General features: G+C 35.4%; 1 protein-coding gene across 1 annotated transcript; it reads right to left on the bottom strand.

The window, feature by feature from the left end:
• Nucleotides 1-434: 434 nt before the first annotated feature.
• LOC114686439 (vomeronasal type-2 receptor 116-like) lies at nt 435-19,940 on the bottom strand. The gene is made up of 6 exons (XM_028861116.1): nt 19,741-19,940; nt 6,819-7,098; nt 5,645-6,451; nt 4,717-4,941; nt 4,210-4,333; nt 435-1,354 (listed from the first exon to the last, which is right to left on the bottom strand). The coding sequence occupies exons 1-6, from the start codon at nt 19,935-19,937 to the stop codon at nt 435-437; spliced, it is 2,553 nt and encodes an 850-aa protein (XP_028716949.1). The 5' UTR covers nt 19,938-19,940.
• Between the last annotated feature and the right edge of the window lie 428 nt (nt 19,941-20,368).

The raw sequence follows: 20,368 nt of genomic DNA, 5'->3' as shown, positions 1-20,368 counted from the left end.
CAGAACATAATTTAATTACATTTGTAGCTTTCTTTACAGTCCTAGATGAATATGAAGGGTTTTATAATTAAATCTTGCTTGTATATACACTCTACATGCCAATATTTTTTTGGAATGTAAAGATAACACATAATTTGTAGTGAAAAAATATAGTTAAATGAAATAATGTGAGGTTTTCATGCCAAAACCCAGATACTACACAATTCTATAACTAAAAATTACAAAAAGCAGAATTACATATGTAGAAATGACTTATTATAATGTTTCATCCAAGAGAAGTGAAATCCAGATTTTGTATTCAAAATTTATTATGCGGTTTATTTTCTACATTTTTTATAAGATCAGACTTCTTACTTTGACATAATATTTGGTTAGAAGAAAGCACAGTTGTGATATTGTAGGCATGTCTGATGTAGGAAATAAGTTTGTTATATTTAATGGATATATTCAGTTTTAGAATGTCTTTTCCTGACCTTGTGAAAAGAATTTATCTGTGGTTTGAACAAAATAATGTAGCACTTTGGGGCAAAGATGCAAGAAAGTAGCCCTGCACTTGAGGCCAAGATACAGAAAATCTCCACAGCTACTGTAGCCTTGCCCTTGGTGCTTTGGTAGACAGGGAGGAAGGTGATCCATACACTACAGAACACCAGCATGCTGAATGTCAGGAACTTGGCTTCATTGAATGTGTCAGGCAAATTTCTGGCCAGGAAAGCTACAGTGAAGCTTGCTAGGGAAAGGGAGCCCAAATATCCCAGGACACAATGGAAGGCAATAACTGAACCTTTGTTGCAGACTATCAAAATATGGCCATGTTCAGCATGTACATCCTCATCAACAAATGGAGGAGATGTTCCCATCCAAATTCCACAGAGAATCAGTTGGATCACAGTGCAGATGGGAATGATTAAGTTAGGTGCACCTGATGTCAGCAGCCATCTCATTCTTCTATCTGGAATAGTGACTTTGAATGCTAGTACCACCGTGATTGTCTTAGCCAAGACAGAGGAGGCAGCCACAGTGAAGACAATTGCAAATGAGGTCTGCTGCAAGATACAAGTGGCCATATGGGGATGACCAATATAAAGCAAGGGACAGAGAAAACAAAATATGAGGGAGATGAGGAGGACATAGCTGAGAACTCGGTTATTGGCCTTAACTATGGGTGTATCTTGATGTTTCAAAAAGATAGCTAGTACAATAGCTGTAAGAGAAGAGAAACACAGAGCCAAGCTAGCCAGAGACATTCCCAAGGGTTCTTCATAAGCAAGAAAGGTCACAACTTTTTTGTGGCAGTGAGTTTGTTGTGCATTGCTGTACTGATCATCTGGACACTTCACACAATCGTCCATGTCTAGTATAGGAAGGGAAATATTTTCAGTTTTAGTTTTTTCCCTAGTACTCATGAAGCATGACACATTAATGCATTAGGAAGTCATAGCTAAATTTTATTTACTACTTGTGTTATATGAAAACTAAATGTATTTGATGCATAGGATTTAATTCTATTTTCTGTTGCCTTTCATCTTAATACAAAGGGTTTTTTATATTTATCTTAGTTACCCATGAACATTAAAAAAATCAGTAATATACTTTTAAATAATTATCAGGTAGCCACAGTAACCTACCTTGGATTAAATCATTCATGGAAAATCCCATTTGTTATTAATAGTTTTGTGTACTATGCAAAACAAGAACTGATAATGAGCTGGTTCAATGCATCTTATAATTCTTCTATCAGCAACAAATTAGGTTCCACATATAAATCACCTCATGGGGCTCCTTGGAAATCAAACTCTACCCAATCCGTATATTAGAACCCATATGTACTACATTATGATTACAGTATAATACCTAACAATGTTCAAAATATTTGTCTTACACACATATTAATAAAGTCCTCTCCCCTCATCAAGGAAACTTATCACTGAGGCAGAGACTATTAGTGAAAAATAACAGCCATTAAAAGTGTAGACTTGTTCCTCCAGGTACAATGGATACTTATATTATAATACTCTGTCACTTAAGCCTCAGGAAAAATTGCAGAAGAGTGGGATGAAAAGATTGTAAGAGCTAGGAATTTGATGTGAGTCAGTTCCCCCTAGAAATGTCAAAAGCTACAGCCATAAATTCTAACCAACATGATTGCTTAAATAAAGGTGAACAAGTATAAAAACAATGGACATGGAAAATGGATGCGGGGAAAGACCATCAGGCCACAATGCTAGAAAGAGAGCTACAGGCATCTAAGGGATATTGATAGTGACAGAAATTGTCTTTTCCAGAGTAAAGCACACCAACTAATTATTTTTGGAAAACAGAAAGGTCAGCCCTGAAAACATACAAGTAATATTGCACAGACTGAAGAGTTTGTATTTAGAAATATATCTACATACTCCTAAACACAAGACAAATCAAATACACATACTAACAATTAATGAGAAAAGAGGCTATAGACTTGACAGAGATTCTGGAGGGTTTTATTGGAGATGTTTGAGGAAAGATATCTCATGGAGAGTGATATAATTGTATTATAATATTAAAAATAAAAAAGAAAAGAAACAGAAAAAATATCCAGCATGGTCAAGGAATGCAGAAACAACATGAACAAATTCCCATCTAAATTCTCTACATGTCAAAACCATCCCATTTAGTTTTAGGCTACAATGTTTGAACTTTAGTTGGGCACATTATCTGCAAATTTTAAAAATTCTATAAGATTTGCCAGTGCAATGCTCCCAAGGTTATAGTATTCAGTGAGAAAACAGCAAAATCTAGATAATATTCTATATCTCAAGGGCATAATTTTGAAAGATAGTACTAGATGATGATGACAAATTTTGCTTTCTACCACAACATATTTCTTCTTCTTCCAATTGCATTGATACAACAGACCAAACTGAAAAGTGATGATTCCATTTCAGCACTGAGTCTATCCATCAAGAATTTTCTATTAGGCTTCAGTTTTTCAAACCTCTGATATTGCTAAGGAGTGTCATCTAAACTGTTGATTAGGAGCATTATAATACTTCAATTTTTAAAATTCTTTAAAATTAATTATAAAATGTTCTATTCGTGTCTTTGTATAGAAAATATATTCTTCTTGTTTACAATACACCTTTCCCATAGTTTGCCCCCTCTACTCCTCTTCTGCTTTTCTAAGTAGGTGAAGGGGAGTTAAAAAAAATTTAAGTATAGTATCTTGTCTTTAACCAACACAAAAGTCAATGTTTGATCAGTTAATTTAATATGTGTGTGTGTGTATGTATCATTTGAATTAAACAATTTTTATTTTCTTTTTGTGCGTTATTCTATTCAAGTAGTTTTTTCTCACATTATACATTGTGTTTTGTATTCAAATATGTTTATTATTTTAGTGTAATTTTTAAAAACCTGCACTATAATTTTTATATAATCCTCAAGTTTAACTCATCTAGAATCATTTACATGGTGGTCTGGCTCTATGTGAAACTGTCAGTTAAGTATTTACCTATATGTTATTACTACTACAGTTATTAATGCTACCTTTCTGTTACCGGATACACTACCAAAACAAAGTTTTCAGTTTCTGTACTTCAAGCTAGTTTAAACCACCCCTTTAATTAAAAAAGTCTCTTTGATTTATTTATTATGAATATTATAATAAACCATTTCAGAGTTCAATATGATGGCATCTAAACTCACCTATAAAGTACAGTAAAACTGAAAATACAAACTACCAATTATAACATTTCTACATTTCTACATTTTATATTTATACAGAGCATGATCTACATTTGCACATAGTACAAAACAAAGTGTTTCTAAAACATGATGCAATGTTCCTGAACATATACTCCTTGTTAGAAACACTGGAAATAGGGGCACTAGGAATATGTGTATTCACAGTATATGAGTCTTAAATAAACTGAAAGGTAGATCAACTTATTACAAAATGCTGACTATAAGGATGAAGATGAGTTGCATTAGTAACTGTTAGTGCTCTAAAGTAATGTCCAAGAGAATATATTATGTTCATGGGTTCTAGAATAATGACAAAAAATGTAGTTTAAAAGACAGAGTATATTATTTCAAATAGCAGTGTTACTGATGCTTTCAACTTCATAATAAGATTCATCTAATCTATTTCCCAACGGACTTTGTGAGAGCTATGTAAATATGAGAGAAAATAAGAAAACTGTTGATCTTTCTGACAAATAAATTCCTTACTTGTCATGTTGGAAATTTTATTTTCTGGACATGGATCACAATCAAAACAACAGACAGCCTTCCCTTCCTGAGGGGATTTTCTGTGTCCTGGACTGCAGGGCCTACTGCATACAGAGGGTGGACTCTGAGGAAAATCAGACACAAATAGTGTAATGTAAGTTGCAAAAGCTGCATTGATTCCCAACAAGGAGCCACTAAAAATTCTCTTTTTAAACACATATGCTATACAGTAAAAATCCATTTTATGACAAACATTACAAATGTATGGATATTTATGTACTGTGAAACACACACAGAGAAAATAGATGGAGATAAACACACAGAGGGAGGGAGAAAGGGAGAGAGAGAGAGAGAGAGAGAAAGAGAGAGGAAGAGAGAGAGAGAATATAGAGTAGTGGCAGTGAGTCAATAAATGAATAAAATCAAATGTCTTCATACCAAAGATGAAGCATGAAGTTATAGAGTATTTATGCTACATGTAAATCATTTGAGTTAAGACAAAATTACCTGTCTAAAATCTGTGGCCCACTCTATCATTTCATCAGATATGTATAATCGTGGATCATTTGGAAACTCTCCAGAAAACTTTCCTATTTTCACTTTAAGTCCAAAGTGATTAAATTCTGTGATATAGAAAATGTCATACTCTGTATCCCGTTTTGTCTTTTGGTTCATATTCACCAGATCTCCAGAAGGATTCATAAATTGTATGTTCTTCAGAAAAGAGAACATCTAAAACACATTTGTTATTTTACTTTTAACTGTGCCTTCATAGTAGGACAGAAAATGTAAAGCATATATTGCCAGTAATTTTCATTTGCCTCTCCTAAAATGTAACTTTATTAGAAGTACTCAGTAATAAATGAAAGAAATTACATACAATCATAAAGTTTCCCTGTACTTTAAAGTTAAAATTTTCTCACTGGGTTGATACTCTAACACACACACCCTATGTTATATGCTTATAGATTAGAGATGAATTCTCTATTTCTTCCTGGCAATGTTGTTATTTGATTGTAACCTAGAGAACTGTGTTCCATAACAGCTCAAAAAGTAGCAGTGCTACTTGTATTGTCAGGAATCTATTTATTACAATGATGAGCAACTTTTTTATCATATAAAAATTCATTTTCTTGTTGCCATTTAAGAAATTCATGAAAAAATTTTTTCTTCCAAATTTAAAAACATGTGATTAATGTTTGTGTTTGAAATATTCTGGACAAAATTTCTTCACTTAGAATGTAAAATGCAGACTTGTGCCAGTATCACCTGTAACAATTTATAACACTGACAGTCTTCATCTCATGCAGTGATACAGTCCAGAAATACATGCATCTGAAGAAAAGTTTGTAGTTTGCCTAGATTTAGAAATCTGTGGTTCCCTTCAAGAAAGTCATCACTATGACATACAGGCCATGCAATGCAAGAAAAATACCTTCCAGGAGTTCAATTCCAGTCCTTTTTCAGCATTCTCTGACCATATGTCTTCTTGTTTCAGAAGCATTTCATGGAGCGAGTGGGCCACAGCATATACTGCATTGTATAAGTTATAACTTGAGTCACTCATGGACATTCCAAACCGGTGCCTAAACAACCACTTGAATATATTTGTGGTAGAACAATTTTTCAGTTTCTTACAACTACATGATGACAATGAACAATTAAAATAAATCCACCATAGTCTAACAAATGAAATTTCATTACTGTAATTTGAAGGGTGCACTCTCTGCATAAATTGTTTAAAATCAGGCATCTCAGAATTCTGATGTGAATAAATGAGAGTCCCATAGTCAGATTTAAGCAAGAAATTTCCTTTAATTGTGATTCTATCAAATTGTGACATACTGACCCAGATTCTGTTAACTGTTACAGATTTCCATAGTATAAAGTTCACTTGTACAGTAGAGTCTTTGTCTCCATAAACAATCACAACTTTTGCTGATGACATCATGATCTGGTTAAAGTATTTATCAGCCATTTTGAGGAATGATAAATTCGGATGGGCAATAATACTCACAAATGCTAAACAGACAATGTTTCTTTGCATCTTCTCTCTCAGTTCAGAAAGAAATTGAATTCCATAATCATCATCTGAAATGATCACTCCCACCCAGTTCCATCTGAAGTAAACCAGTAGGGACACCATGGCTAGTGGCAGAGATGTGTCCTTGGGAGATATCTGGTAGAGATGAGGATATTGTTCATGGATATTTAGGAGAGGTTGAAAATCACCATAGTAGAGCTGAAGGACATAGAACATAAGCATAAATGAGGAAGATGTAATGAATAATGTTTGGTCTAAGACCTACATGTACTAAGCAAATGCTGGGGGTGTTAGAAAATTTGAATTCTTATCCTCATTATTAAAATCATTTCCAATTTTTGTGGCTGTCCAAAAACTATAAATAAACTATGTTGGTAAAATATTTCTGACTTCAGCTGTCTTTGTTGATAAAGTTGTTATGCTTTCTGGTAAAAGTATCTGAACATGTATTTTTGATAGAATTGAATAGATATTAACCCAGTCTCTGCCTTTTAACCTTTGTGATACTCAGAGAGTCAACTTTAAGGAGACAGTATTTCATTAAAATTATCGCACCTCAACTTACCTCTGGCGTTCTGGACATATATCGGAATGGTCCAAAAGTTGCAGTAACTCCCCATATGGGTCCTGTAAGTACAATTAAATATTTTCTCTGATTTTTGCAGTAGTAGTTAGGAAAGTTTTTACTTCTTTTTGGAGATAGACCATATTTCTTTTTCTCCTCCAGCAGGTTACATTTGATGTTAGCTAGCAGAGACATATTTGGTAAAATATGAGGATTCTTGTTGATTTCTTCCATGGCAAAATAAAGAGAGAAAATCAAGTGGACATTCTTCGGTGTTAACCTGAAAACAGAGCACACTATTCATGAGAAATTAGGTTCACACATGACAATTTTAAATCACACTCAATGATTTAAATACTGAATTCTTTTTTTTTGTCTCATTAGTAAGTGACACAAGTCCAATTTCTTTGGTGTATGAGAGACCTATGGGTGAATACTAGGATTCTTAAAGGCTATTTTTGGGGCTGTGGGAGTGGATTTCATACCAATGAGATTGATTCTTCTACTTTGAAGTGTTATAATGTTCCATCATATTTGCTGTAAACTTCATAGAATATATGCATGGATTCAGGAGCTAGAAAAGATTTTACTGGCTACCATTGAATCTGCTCATGTCATCATTTTGTACTTCTAACATTTAACATATATGGAAAATAAATGAGTATTATGTGCTATCTGGAATTCTATATTTTTATACAGAGGGAGCACTGGACAAAGATATGTCTTTGTGTAGAATATGAAGACTACGCAGCCAAATCTGCCTGTGTCAAGAGCTCTGAAAAGCCTGAGGGATTCATAGGTAATGCAAATAGCATAATAATTCTTATACTCCATCTTCCCTTTCACATACTTTCTTATTTTCATTTCGTATTTGAGGATGTGCAATATTTATTGATATAAGATTGGATATAAGTATACCTGCTTCCAGTGAGGAATGAATTACCTTCTATTTACATGTACCCTTATGCTGCCATTCAACCTATATATTCAGCTTGGTATTACAGAGCAGGTCCTGTGTTGAGTTGTTTTAGACTTGTCCTGATATGGCTTGTGTAATAGACTTACTTTAGATTCTCTCTTTCGTTTAACATATTTTGAGCAGATGTAAATGTTTTGATATATTTCATATAGAGTTTGATCTTATTTAACAATAACATCTCATTTCAGTGGGTTGTTTATGAATATTTTAGATATTGCCTCATGTTGAGAGCTGCTGATAGCAATGGTTTTATTAGAGGCCCAAGAGTATACAGCAGATGGCAATTGACAGTTCAGGTGTCATCTCACCAGGTAAATAATTCTCTAATGCAGAACCTCTTCAGAAACAACTGAAAGAGCCAAAGCCCCTCGACACTGTTGCTTGTGTCAATATTATGACACATGCATAAACAGTTATAGTATCTCCCTGTAACATGAATCTTAAAAGGTCTTATTAATATAAACAAACCCAAGGCCAGGTATTGGGGTGAATACTGGAAGATCAGAGAGACAGAACACAAACCACAGCTGACCTTATTTTGCCAACTTCTGAGCTATCCTGTATCCTCGAACTGGAAGACTCTGAGTCCTCCCCTGAATGAATCTAGGCTGAACTGCTGCTAAAAGCCTAAAATCTTAACCAGGCCCTAGTTCCTGGGCCTCATGGCTTATATACCTTTCTGCTTCCTGCCATCACTTCCTGAGATTAAAGCCATGTGTCACCATGCCTGGTTGTTTCCAGTGTGGCTTTGAACTCAGAGATTCAGAGGGATCTCTGCCTCTGGAATGCTAGGATTAAAGGTGTATGTGTGTGTGTATTATCATTTTTTGGCCTCTATATTTAGTAGTTGTTCTGTTCTCTGACTCCAGATAAGTTTATTTGAGTGTACAATATATTGGGGAACAAAATATCACTACATTTCCCCAACACCTGAACTTTAATGTGTAGTGATATTGTGTCCCTGTGAGTTCAAAGCCACACTGGAGACAGCGAGGCATGGTGACACATGCCTTTAATCTGGGGAAGTGATGGCAGGAAGTAGAAAGGTATTAAAGGCATGAGGACCAGGAACTAGAGTCCTGTTAATCTTTTAGGCTGTTAGCAGCAGTTCAGCTGAGATCCATTCGGGTAAGGACTCAGAGGCTTGTAGTTTGAGGATAAAAGCTCTGCTGAGAAGTTGGCCAGGTGACGTTAGCTGTGACCTGTTCTGTCTCTCTGATCTTTCAGCGTTCACCCCAATACCTGGCTCTGGGTTTGTTTTTATTAATAATACCTTTTAAGATTCATGCTATAATAATGTGTAATCTCATCTGATGTGTATATATAATCTCCTGATTACTTCTCAATATTATGGGCATATATATCTGTGAATAATCCAGAAGGTGACTTCTCATTAAGTTGTATAATTCTCATTATTCTATCAGGATTATAAGACATTTAGGTAGTGGGTTTTTTTTATCACTATTTCAGAATGGCATAAAGAAAACAGCAATTTCTTCTCAGTTCTAAGTGGAGTCACACACTATTGGACAATTTTGGGCTTCAGAGCAACTCCAAACTAGACTGAATGTTTCTGGAAATGTACCATAAGGTAAGCATTACAGATATGCACAAAGATAGAGTTGCAGATGTCTAACCAAGGTTATTAATCACAAAGCAAACTAAAATACTATGCCAGTTTCTCTAGCCACGCCTCATTGATAACAGAGACCAGCAGTCACTCCCTACTAAATTCTTTGTTAATAACACTTTGTACAATTTTCTAACCTCAATTTATGAATAAAACTCATGGTTCAGCTAACTAATTATTTATTGTTTAGGTCCCAAATAACAAGTAATCAATTAACCAAGTCAAGAGGGAAACAGCTTTATGTGGGAAATTTTCAAAATTAGCCAGGGCTCCAGAAAGTCATCTGGCCTTGCAGCCTTCAATATAGAGTTACAAGTCCCTTCCTTGTGATTAGGATTTCAAACAGGATAAGAAAATATATTTTTATATTTGGGACACATGCATTGCCTTGGTAAGTGGCTCTGCTCCTTATTGTTTACTTAAGGAATGTTCTATGACCTTCAGATGCAGCTTTTGTAACGTTTCTATTTATTGCAAAAAGCCTCCTTTTAAATGTGTATATAGCTGTGTAGGACAAAGAAAGCAAGAGAATTGTAACTTGAGAGAAAATTGAAGATGTAGAGAAATAAAGAACATGACACTCATATCCTGTATGTGAGTCTGATTCCCTCAGATAGATAAAAACTTATTCTATCTACAGACTCTGAGATAAAGTTTCTTAAAATCCTGCTACTCTGAAGACACTCTTGTAGCTAGAGTTTTCCTGCCTGGCCCACAGTCAGGACAAATCATTATCACCTGCCAGTCCCACAGCTACTCAGACCCAACCAAGTAAACACAGAGACTTATATTGCTTACAAACTGTATGGCCGTGGCAGGCTTCTTGCTAACTTTTCTTATATCTTAAATTAATCCATTCCCATAAATCTCTACCTTGCCATGTGGCTCATGGCTTACCGGCATTCTCACATGTGCTTGTCCGGGTGGCAGCTGGCATTGACTCCTTCTGCCTTTCTGTTCTTTTATTTCTCCTTTCTGTTAGTCCTGAATATACTTCCTGCCTAGCCACGGCCAATCAGGTTTTATTTATTGACCAATCAGAGCAACACATTTGCCATACAGACCATCCCACAACACAGCCAAGTGCAGACCATCTCAGACACCTGCACTCATGCCCATGGTCCTAATCATCCTCTATGCGAACCTGCTGGGTAAAGCCACTAGGAACCTGAAAACGGGCTCACACAGGACATAGAGAACATCCCACAACACATTCTATTTACAACCCTAGAGTAATTCTATGAACTGAACTCCCAGGGTTTTTTAGCTTCATCCATACTTTCTGTATTCCTTTGTGACTAAATACATATTCAAGTAACTAGACAAAGTGGCTGTGAAGCTAGAATGGAATTGATAGAACGATTATTTTTTTCCCATAATATTTTAATGGTCGTGTTTGAATCAGTTTTTTTGGCAGTGTCTTATTCTTGTATTTGTTACAATTATCTCTTTCAGAAAGAACTGAAATTATGTCACGTCACATTATCCAGGCCCTTGCCATTCTATACTGGAAATGAATATGCCTTTTTAACATTGGATTCTTCCATTCATGCACTACAATTACTTATCTGTGAAATACTATTATGTCAAATAATATAGACTAGACAATAATTTAAAAATCAGGTATTTTATAAATTGAAAGGGCACTTTTTATTTTCATATGTAACAGAGGAATACCTGGGAAAGCTAAAATAAGACTAAATAATGAAATAACTCCTGGGAATATCACTATGGTCTCACAATGTGCTACATAGCTGTAATAATAAAAACAGAATTAAACTGGCACAAAAAACAGCCATGTTGATGAATAGAAAGGAATTGGAGTCTCATACTAAGTCTACACACCTATGGATATCTATTTTATGATAAACAGGCCAGAAGTACACTGTGGAAAAGCTAATCCTCTTTAACAAATGGTGCTGGCCAAACTGAATGGATGCATGGAGAAGAACACAAATTTTTCCATACCTATCACCCAGCACAACACTCACCTCCAAGTGAATCAAATGCCTCAGTGAAGACTAGATATGCTACATGTCTTAAAAGAGAAAATTGGGGAATAGTCTTGAACTCATGGTTATAGTAAAAGTTTTTTTTTTTCCTGAACAGAACACTGACAGCAAAGGTACCAAAATAGCAATATTTAAATGAGACCTCATGAAACCGAAAAGCTTTTGTATGGCAAAAACCTCTAGCATCATTAGGACAGAGTGGCAGAATGGAAAATGAGAGAAGATCCTGACTCATCATGGTACCCTAAATCAAATGTACTTTGAAATTTTATCCAATTATGTTTAATATGGCCAACATCAATCAAACCAATGCTAGTTTGTGCTGCAAGGATGCATAGTAAAGGGAAGACTCATGCATTGCTTGTGGGAATGCAAACTTGCAGAGCAGTATGAAGATCAGTGTAGTAATTCCTCAGGAAGCTTGGTATAGATCTACTTCAAGATCCAGATATCTAACCTGTCTTAATCAGGGTTTCTAATGCTGCAGTGAAACACCATGACCAAGGAAGCTAATAGAGAAAGAGTATATTTGTCATATACTTCTGTATCCTTGTGCACGAAAGAAGAAAGTCAGGGTAGCAACTCCAGCAGAGTAAGAAACTAGAGAAAGGATCTGTTGAAGAAACCATAGAGGGCTGCTACTCATCGGCTTTCTCTCATGGTTTGTTCAGCCTGCTTTCTTATAGACCCTAGGATCACAAGCCAAGAGATGGAATAACCCACAATGTGCTGGGCCCTCCTCTGTCAATCCCTAACTAAGAAAATGTTCCACAGACATGCCCACAACCAATATCATGGAAATACTATCGTAACTGAGTATACCTCATCTCAGATGTCTTTAGCTTGTGTCTAATTGACATAAATTTTTAGCATACCACTTTTATTCATGCATGCCAAGGACTCTACATCATACTATGAAGATATATTTTGGACCATGTTGAAAGGATGGAAATCTAAAATAGTACAATATTCCTAAAATAAATGCATTTATGAAGACAACCTAAATGAAATTGAGGTATAACAGTTGAGATCAAGCTCCAACTGTACAGACAGGTCAGATATAGATATGATAAGATAAAAGGGTAAATTATTGAATCTACTTTTAAACAACAACTTGTTTAAAATGTTTTACATTGTTATGGATTTTAGTCTATTGATACAAATATAAAGTTAATTTTGTTATACTATGTATATATTTCTACTCTTTTTTTAAGGTATTATGTTTATACAACTCATTTAAATTGTAATGAAACAATTAGTTTTCTATGATAGTCAAACTTATAGTCATCTTAAGATTTTTAGGTATACATAGATATATTTCAGATAGATAGGTAATCTTCAAATACTTCAAAGACCTACAAAATATGGCATTTAATTTTTTAAAGAAAATTTTGAAAAGAAATATTTTAAAGGGAGAGTTGTTTTATTATTATACATTTATCTGTCCAAATGTTCAAATATGGCTTACAAGGCCTCCCCATGTAACAACCCACCTGTGACAACAGAAATTAAAGAATTTTTAACCAAAGTGTGGGACAAAATTAAAAGAAAATTTGTCAAAGTATTTTCATTCCAACCCCAAAGTGATTTCCTTTAAGGAAGTTTATCTGAAAGTCCACATGAAGTATATTTCCTTTCTCTCAAGCTTCTACAATGCAATTCCTATCCACGCAAACAGTTTCAGATTTTTTGCACTGATTTCTGAACAATGAGACATATCTGCTCCTGGCAGCACCAATTTAATTCAAAAAAGAGGATGAACATTAAAGACACTCTATATAGAATTTATCTTCTTCTTGACATAATTAGCCATTTGGGCAAGAAACTGTTCGTGCCTGGACTGCTTAATCGACTGGACAAATGGGACCCAGAGAAAGGTGGCCACTGAACTTTGGTTGACAAAATGGTCCTTCAGGTTCCTGCTTTACAGAAAAAAACTGCCAAACATTCTACTATACACAAAAAGTAACTAAAAGACCCTAGGCCTGTGGGCTAAAGACAGATGCCCCAACTTTACAAAAAAAATTAGGTGACTCTCCAGACTGCCAGCTGTCTCTGTCTACTCTTACAAGACTCCCAAAAGTTACTTACATTCTTGCCCCATTTCTCAGGTAATATTATATCCTTCTAAGGTCTTTGATGTAGTTAAAGACTAAATACTTATAATTTTTTTTAGTTATGATAAAAGATAAGTTAGATGTAAAATCTTAAACTCACAAATATAAGAAAAAGAGGATATCATCTTCAATTTTGCCAAATACAAATAAACTAAATATTGTAACTGTAATTCTTGCTTGATAATTGTTTGGTTATATGTAATTTTACTATGTAAAAGGTAAAACCTTCCTTTTAAAAAAGTGCTATGAGATGTTCTGTATGTTAAATATATTACTCTATTTAGTTAGTAAATAAAGCACTGATTGGCCAGTAGCCAGACAAAAAATATAAACAAAACAAAAAAAAATTCTAAAAAGTAAAATACTAAAAAAAAGACACTGCCAGGTGTTACCATCAGTACCAACATATAAGATACTGATAAGCGTCTTCAGTGTTTTTGATCTTAGCCATTCTGACAGGCTAGAGAGGATTTGGAACTAGGGGAACTCTCCTCCACTGCTGGTGGGAATGCAAGCTTGTACAACCACTTTGGAAATCAATATGGCACTTTCTTAGAAAATTGGGAATAAATCTCCCCCAAGATCCAGCTATACCACTCCTGGGCATATACCCAAGAAATGCTCAATCATACCACAAGAGCACTTGCTCAGCTATATTCATATCAGCATTGTTTGTAATAGCCAAAACCTGGAAACAACCTAGATGCCCTTCAACTGAAGAATGGATAAATAAATTGTGGCACATATACACAATGGAATACTACTCTGCAGAGAGAAACAATGACATCATGAGGTTTGCAGGCAAATGGATGGATCTAGAAAAAATCATCCTGAGTGAGGTGACCCAGACTCAGAAAGACAAATATGGTATGTACTCACTCATAGGAGGATGCTAGATGTGGAACAAGGATGACTGGACTGCTACTCACATGACCAGGGAGGCTACCTGGAAAATGGGACCCCAAGAAAGACACGGAGAAATGGATGAGAACTACATGAACGGCCTGGACATGAGTGGGAGCAATGAAGGGCGAGGGTCGAGGGAAAGAGAGCGGGAGATCCTAGCTGGATCAAAAAAAGAGAGGGAGAACAAGGAATAGGAGACCATGGTAAATGAAGACCACATGAGAAAAAGAAGAAACAAAGAGCTAAAGAGGCCCACAGAAATCCACAAAGATACCCCCACAAAAGACTGCTGGCAATGGTCGAGAGAAGGTTGGGACTGACCTACTCTGATGATGGGATGGCCAAACACCCTAATAGTTGTGCCAGTAACCCCATCCAAGTACTGAGGAATCTGGATGGAGACATCCATGGCTAGGCCCCGGGTGGAGCGCTGGGAGTCTAATTAGTGAGAAAGAGGAGGGTTTATATGAGCAAGAATTGTTGAAACCAAGGTTGGATAAAGCACAGGGACAAATAACCAAATGAATGGAAACACATGAACTATGAACCAAAGGCTGAGGGGCCCCCAACTGGATCAGGCCCTCTGAATAGGTGAGACAGTCAATTGGCTTGATCTGTTTGGGACGCATCTAGGCAGTGGTACCAGGTCCTGGGCTTGTTGCATAAGTTTGCTGTTTGAAACCTGGGACTTATGCAGGGACGCTTGGCTTAATCTGGGAGGAGGGGACTGGACCTGCCTGGACCAAGTCTATCAGGTTGATCCCAGTCCTCGGGGGAGACCTTGATCTGGAGGAGGTGGGAATGGGGGGTTGGCTGGGGGGAAGGGGAGCGGGGCAGGAAGGGAGAAAACAAGGGAATCTGTAACTGTTATGTAGAACTGAATAGTAATGTAAAATAAAAAAATAAAATATAAAAAAAGATACTGATAAGCAATGAGCCACGTGACAACTTATAAACTAATAGATATAATTTAATTTAAGATATAAAAACTAAATAACAAAAAGTCTGCCATGGCCATACAGTTTGTAAACAACATAAATCTCTGTGCTGTGTTGACTAGGTTGGGTCTAAGCCATTGCAGGACTGGCATCTGAGAGAGATTTTTCCTGACTGTGGGCCAGACAGGACTAGAAAAAACTCCAACTACACAGATCTTGTAAACAAAGGAATCTTATAGCACCAAGAATGGGTTACATTTTATCGCATAGTTAGCCAAATCAGCACAAAGGGACCTCTCAAAGCACAGGCTGTGACCAAGGCTGTAGGCTCCTCTCTGTAAACGGCGGATAAGGTCCTATGCTGAAGTGACACCTACACAGCTGAGCGAAAATAAAGAAATCAAGCTGGTGCCTAACTAGAGCATTTATAACTGCTAACTAGTGCCCATAGTACTCAAAGTTCCCTTAAACAAGCAAGGTAAACACAAACCTAACATCTACAGTGGTGACTGCCTGCAAGATGTGCTAGTGAAACAGTGGCACGAAGCTGGTGGGAGTAACCAAATAATAAATGATATGGTTTAGTTCCATTCCAAGGGATCAAATACATGTATGACACTGCAATGCTGGCTAAGAACCTGGCAGCTGATAGGACAGGGACCTAGGGGAAAATCAAAGACTACTGCTCCGAAAAGGAACAAAGACATAAATTACTCCTAATTTCATTCTGCTATAGTTATTGATCTGTTCCTTACTCAGACACTGTCAGAAAAGATTTTTTCTTCCAGCATATATAGATAAATACTGAGTTCCACAACTGGTCAATGTACAGAGTGAGAGACCTTGCCCCACTTTTACATGTGGTTTCTCTATCAAATGCACCACCACTTCCCACAGGGCTCAAGGAACTCCATGGCAGAAGTGGAAATATTTGTAAGAGCTAGAGTGGATTGAGAATACAAAATCTATGCTCAGGACTGGTGCACATGACTTCAAAGAAGCTGAGGCAGTATGTACAAGATCTGCATACATCAGTGCCAAATGGAGTCTATTTGCTCACTGTAAAATTGACAAAAGCTCCTATCCTAAGCTCAGGAGATATCTCCTATCAATATTTGCTTGCAAACAAAATTTAGTTCTCTCCAACATAGTCTCCCTGGGGACACAAACTTCCCTTTGAGCCTGACCCAAGATTCAGCAGTATATGGCAAAAAATATAAACTCAATGGTATCTGTGAGGCTTCATTGTATAATAATTTATTTTTCAGGGTTTTAAAAGTAGTTTAACCTTAAAGTCCTTTGGATTTGTATTAGGTCTTTAAGTTTTGTGTTTTTATGGGATTCCTGTGCATAAGAATGTGTGTCTCTTATTATTTATATGTGTATCTCCTTTTTATTTCTTCTGTTTGTCTGATTGTGTTACCTATTCTGATTTGTTTGTTTCTGTTTTATCTTATTTTCAAACTATTATTTAGAAGTCTCTTTGTTTTCCATCAAGAGAAAGAAAGGGTGGGTGTTCAGATAGGAGGGGCAGTGCTGAGGATCTCAGAGGAGTTGGGGGAGTGAAACCTATAATCAGAATATAATGTATGAAAAATAAGTTTTCAATAAAAATGCAGGGGGTATAAGTTTGATCTGTGCTGTAATGTTTATAGCCCTGTGAAAATATTAAATTAGGTTAAAAAAGCATAAAAGAGCAAAAAGCAGATTATCTCATTCAAAAGAAAAGAACAACTGGAACTTTATGGGATAGAAGTAAATTCATGAATAGGTAGGAATGAGGGGATAAAATGATGACAGCTGAGTAAGCAGTACAGTGTTCATGATTCCTAGCAAAATGTTTTATATATTTTGAAATTGACTATGGTGATAGATACACACAGCCTGGCCATGTTTCAGAATGTCATATTTACTCATAAAGATCTATATTATGTATTTATTTATTTAGACAATAAACCATGTAAGTGCGTTAATAATCTCATATTTCATTCTATAAATTCATTTGTTTTATCAAATATGATATCTTGTTTATAATCATGGCAGAACCATCCAAATATTGCTTGGAAAATAATATTGAATAGCCATAAGACAAAAATTGCTGTTTAATCCCAATACAGGAAGAAAAACATACAGTAATCTATAAACATGTTTGCCACATAATAAAAAAGACTTAATAGGAATTTAGATACAAAATATCCAGTCTGTAATGAGAATACAAGTATATGAAGAAAATTCAGGATATGATCAGGACCATTGTTTTACATGTGAGGCATTTATTCCTCCATGAGAAAGTTTCTATACTAATTGATTACTTTTTGTTAATAAAAATACAAAAAAATGAGTCTAGGAAGTAAACATTTGCTTTGCCATTTTCTTTCTTACTCATAAATTAGGAGAAATCAGAATATTTCTCTGGACTTCTTTCATCTTGTGTCATATAAATATATAAGCATAGATGTATAATGTCCCTGGGATTTCAAGTGCCAGAATTTCAGACATAAAATTCCTCATCATCTTAAAATAAGAGGTCACATTACTGAGGCATATTAATTCATTAGCTGATGATAATTGAAAGTGAATAATATGAATTAAAAACATCCTCTCTATTACTTTCAATGCACAGCGTGCCTGCAATGTGGAGATAATCTTTGGCTAAGGGAAGACATGATGTAGGTAATGGTGAACATTTTTGTTCAAATTCTACTCAACTTGCCCTTTGCTCTTCCTCATTTGTATCTGAACATTTGGATGTCTGGGTCATCTTTACCATGTTCCATATTACGGTGAATATTACTTTTGTAACTATTATATAGTCACTTGCTCATTGCTCCACATTCTCCTTCAAACCTGATGATATTTTTGATAAACAGATGAATGATCAACACATAAGAAATTGTGTCACTTCTACTGTGATTTTTAATTTGTTCTGAGATTTTTCTATTTTGTAATACAGACAGAAACTTTCTCCTCTCTTTTGAATGTCCTACTAAGATAAACTATCAAAAACTGAACATAACCTTTATCTACAACTGAAAACTTCATGTGATGATTCTCACACATATAGAATGCCACACCTAGAAATATGTTTTTACCCAAATTTAGAATGTCATTTTTGACAATTTCCTTATCAAACTCCAAGAGACATTGTAACCATTTCCTCAGCTGAAATCTCAACCAGTAACCTCATAGGGAAAGGAAAATTATGGTCAAAAATATAAATCAATTTTTGTGTAGTGCACTTGTCCTCATAATAAACAAATTTATTTTGTATAATTAGGGAAAGAGGAGAAAGTTTTAAATGTTTAATAAATTTAATATATGAAAGCATATGCAGCAAAATGAAACCTGACAATTTCTAATCAGTAAAAGGACTTCAGCCTGGAGAAATTAGGATGAATTTGTTACCTTAGTACTTCTCTCTCAACTGTTAGCAAGTATCACAGACAGCACATTTTATTCTAGCACTATAAAAAGGAAAATAGTAAATCATTGCTTGCAGGGGGATCCTCTATTCTATATGAATATGACAACTATATGAATTCTATATTCTACTCTGTATTCTGTATGACAACTCTATGAATAGTTGTCAAATAAACAACTTGACTACTGGAGTACTCTAAATGGATGCTTTATGTGTTTCTAACATAGAACTTTGGAAAAAGTTATGATATTGTTTATTCAACAAAAATGTGGCTGTGCATATGTACCCAAATGCAAAGGAAAGGACAGCATAAAACTATCATAGGGAACAGATATTGATTTTCCACACTTGATTTCAGCTGCAGGAGACCAAGAATACAACAGTTGTAAAATTATGACAAATAGATTGTTTGAAAAATACCTCTGCACCTTTTTAATATGTATAACTAAAAGTCAGGGCAAACCCACCAAGGTCCACTGTGTAGGAATAGGTCACTGTGTGCTGATGAGAAAACAATAAAAAACAGTAGCAGACAAAAGAAAGACCACTTTATTGTAGCCTCTATGAAATAAACTAAAAGCAGTGTTTAATACCATGTTTGTGAGGAGCATTACATGACACCAGTTGGGAACAGTCATATTAAAGGTTTGTCTCTAAAAGCAAAGTTGACAGCATTGATCATTTATTCAGCTTTCAGCCTAGAATCTGTGATTTAAAAAATACAGACAAACTAACCCCCCAAAACATCAGAAACAGGGCAATAACCTTCAGTAAACATGAAATAAATTTGGGTAAGGTCCTAAAAGGGGGAGGAAAAGACAGAAAGAAGACACAGAGAATATTGGTCTACCTTCCTGCAGCCCTAGAATGTAACATCTACCATGCTAAACAAAAATTTATAAGTGAAAGAGGCACTTACTGCTTATCTAGATTTCCACTGAAATAATCATTCTTCATGTTTCCATGTTCTGTATAAATGAAAAAGGAACAATCAGTGTCTTTATCTCCTTCTGGGTTTTTCTTGTCTTTCACTCTGAAAAAACACACAGGGTCAGTCAAACTGCAGAGAAAGAAAGGAGACTTCAGGACCAGAAAGACAAAGATCAAAGACAACATCTTTGTAATGTAGCTGAGAAGAAAGCCTAAACAAAGTGCACCATGAAGAATCATGGAAAAACCCTTGTGTCAATTATGCATGAACCCATCCAGGTGTCTCTTTTTATTATTATAGTTACTGCAAAGGACTGCAGTACTTTTCAGGAATCTCAGTAATTTTGAGTACCTTGTTTGTCTCTGTGGGTTGTATAGTTACTCTCTGGCCTGGGGCTCTGCATATGAGTTCCTAAGTCCAGGGGATAATTAAGGGATAATAATTTCATTTATGATAATTCTTCTGCTCCATATCCCTTAGGAGTATATCTATGTAATTGGACATGAAGTTTTCAGACACAATTCCTTTTAGGCAAGTTTCCTAACAAGCTCTGATTACCATTTGTAGTGGTTGACTTGGATTACATCAGATATTTGAAATGAATTTTGTACCAAAA

This window comes from Peromyscus leucopus, chromosome 1 (genome assembly GCF_004664715.2).
Source record: "Peromyscus leucopus breed LL Stock chromosome 1, UCI_PerLeu_2.1, whole genome shotgun sequence".
Taxonomy (NCBI): Eukaryota; Metazoa; Chordata; class Mammalia; order Rodentia; family Cricetidae; genus Peromyscus; species Peromyscus leucopus.
This window is presented reverse-complemented; position numbering and strand designations above follow the sequence as displayed.

Excerpts from the sequence above, each read along its gene's own strand:
- LOC114686439 (XM_028861116.1), bottom strand. The coding sequence starts at position 19,937 with ATGTTGTCTTTGATCTTTGTCTTTCTGGTCCTGAAGTCTCCTTTCTTT. Across the intron at positions 4,334-4,716 it reads GGGCCACAGATTTTAGACAG|AGTCCACCCTCTGTATGCAG; the intron begins GTAATTTTGTCT and ends GATTTTCCTCAG. Across the intron at positions 1,355-4,209 it reads TAAAATTTCCAACATGACAA|ACATGGACGATTGTGTGAAG; the intron begins GTAAGGAATTTA and ends TTCCTATACTAG.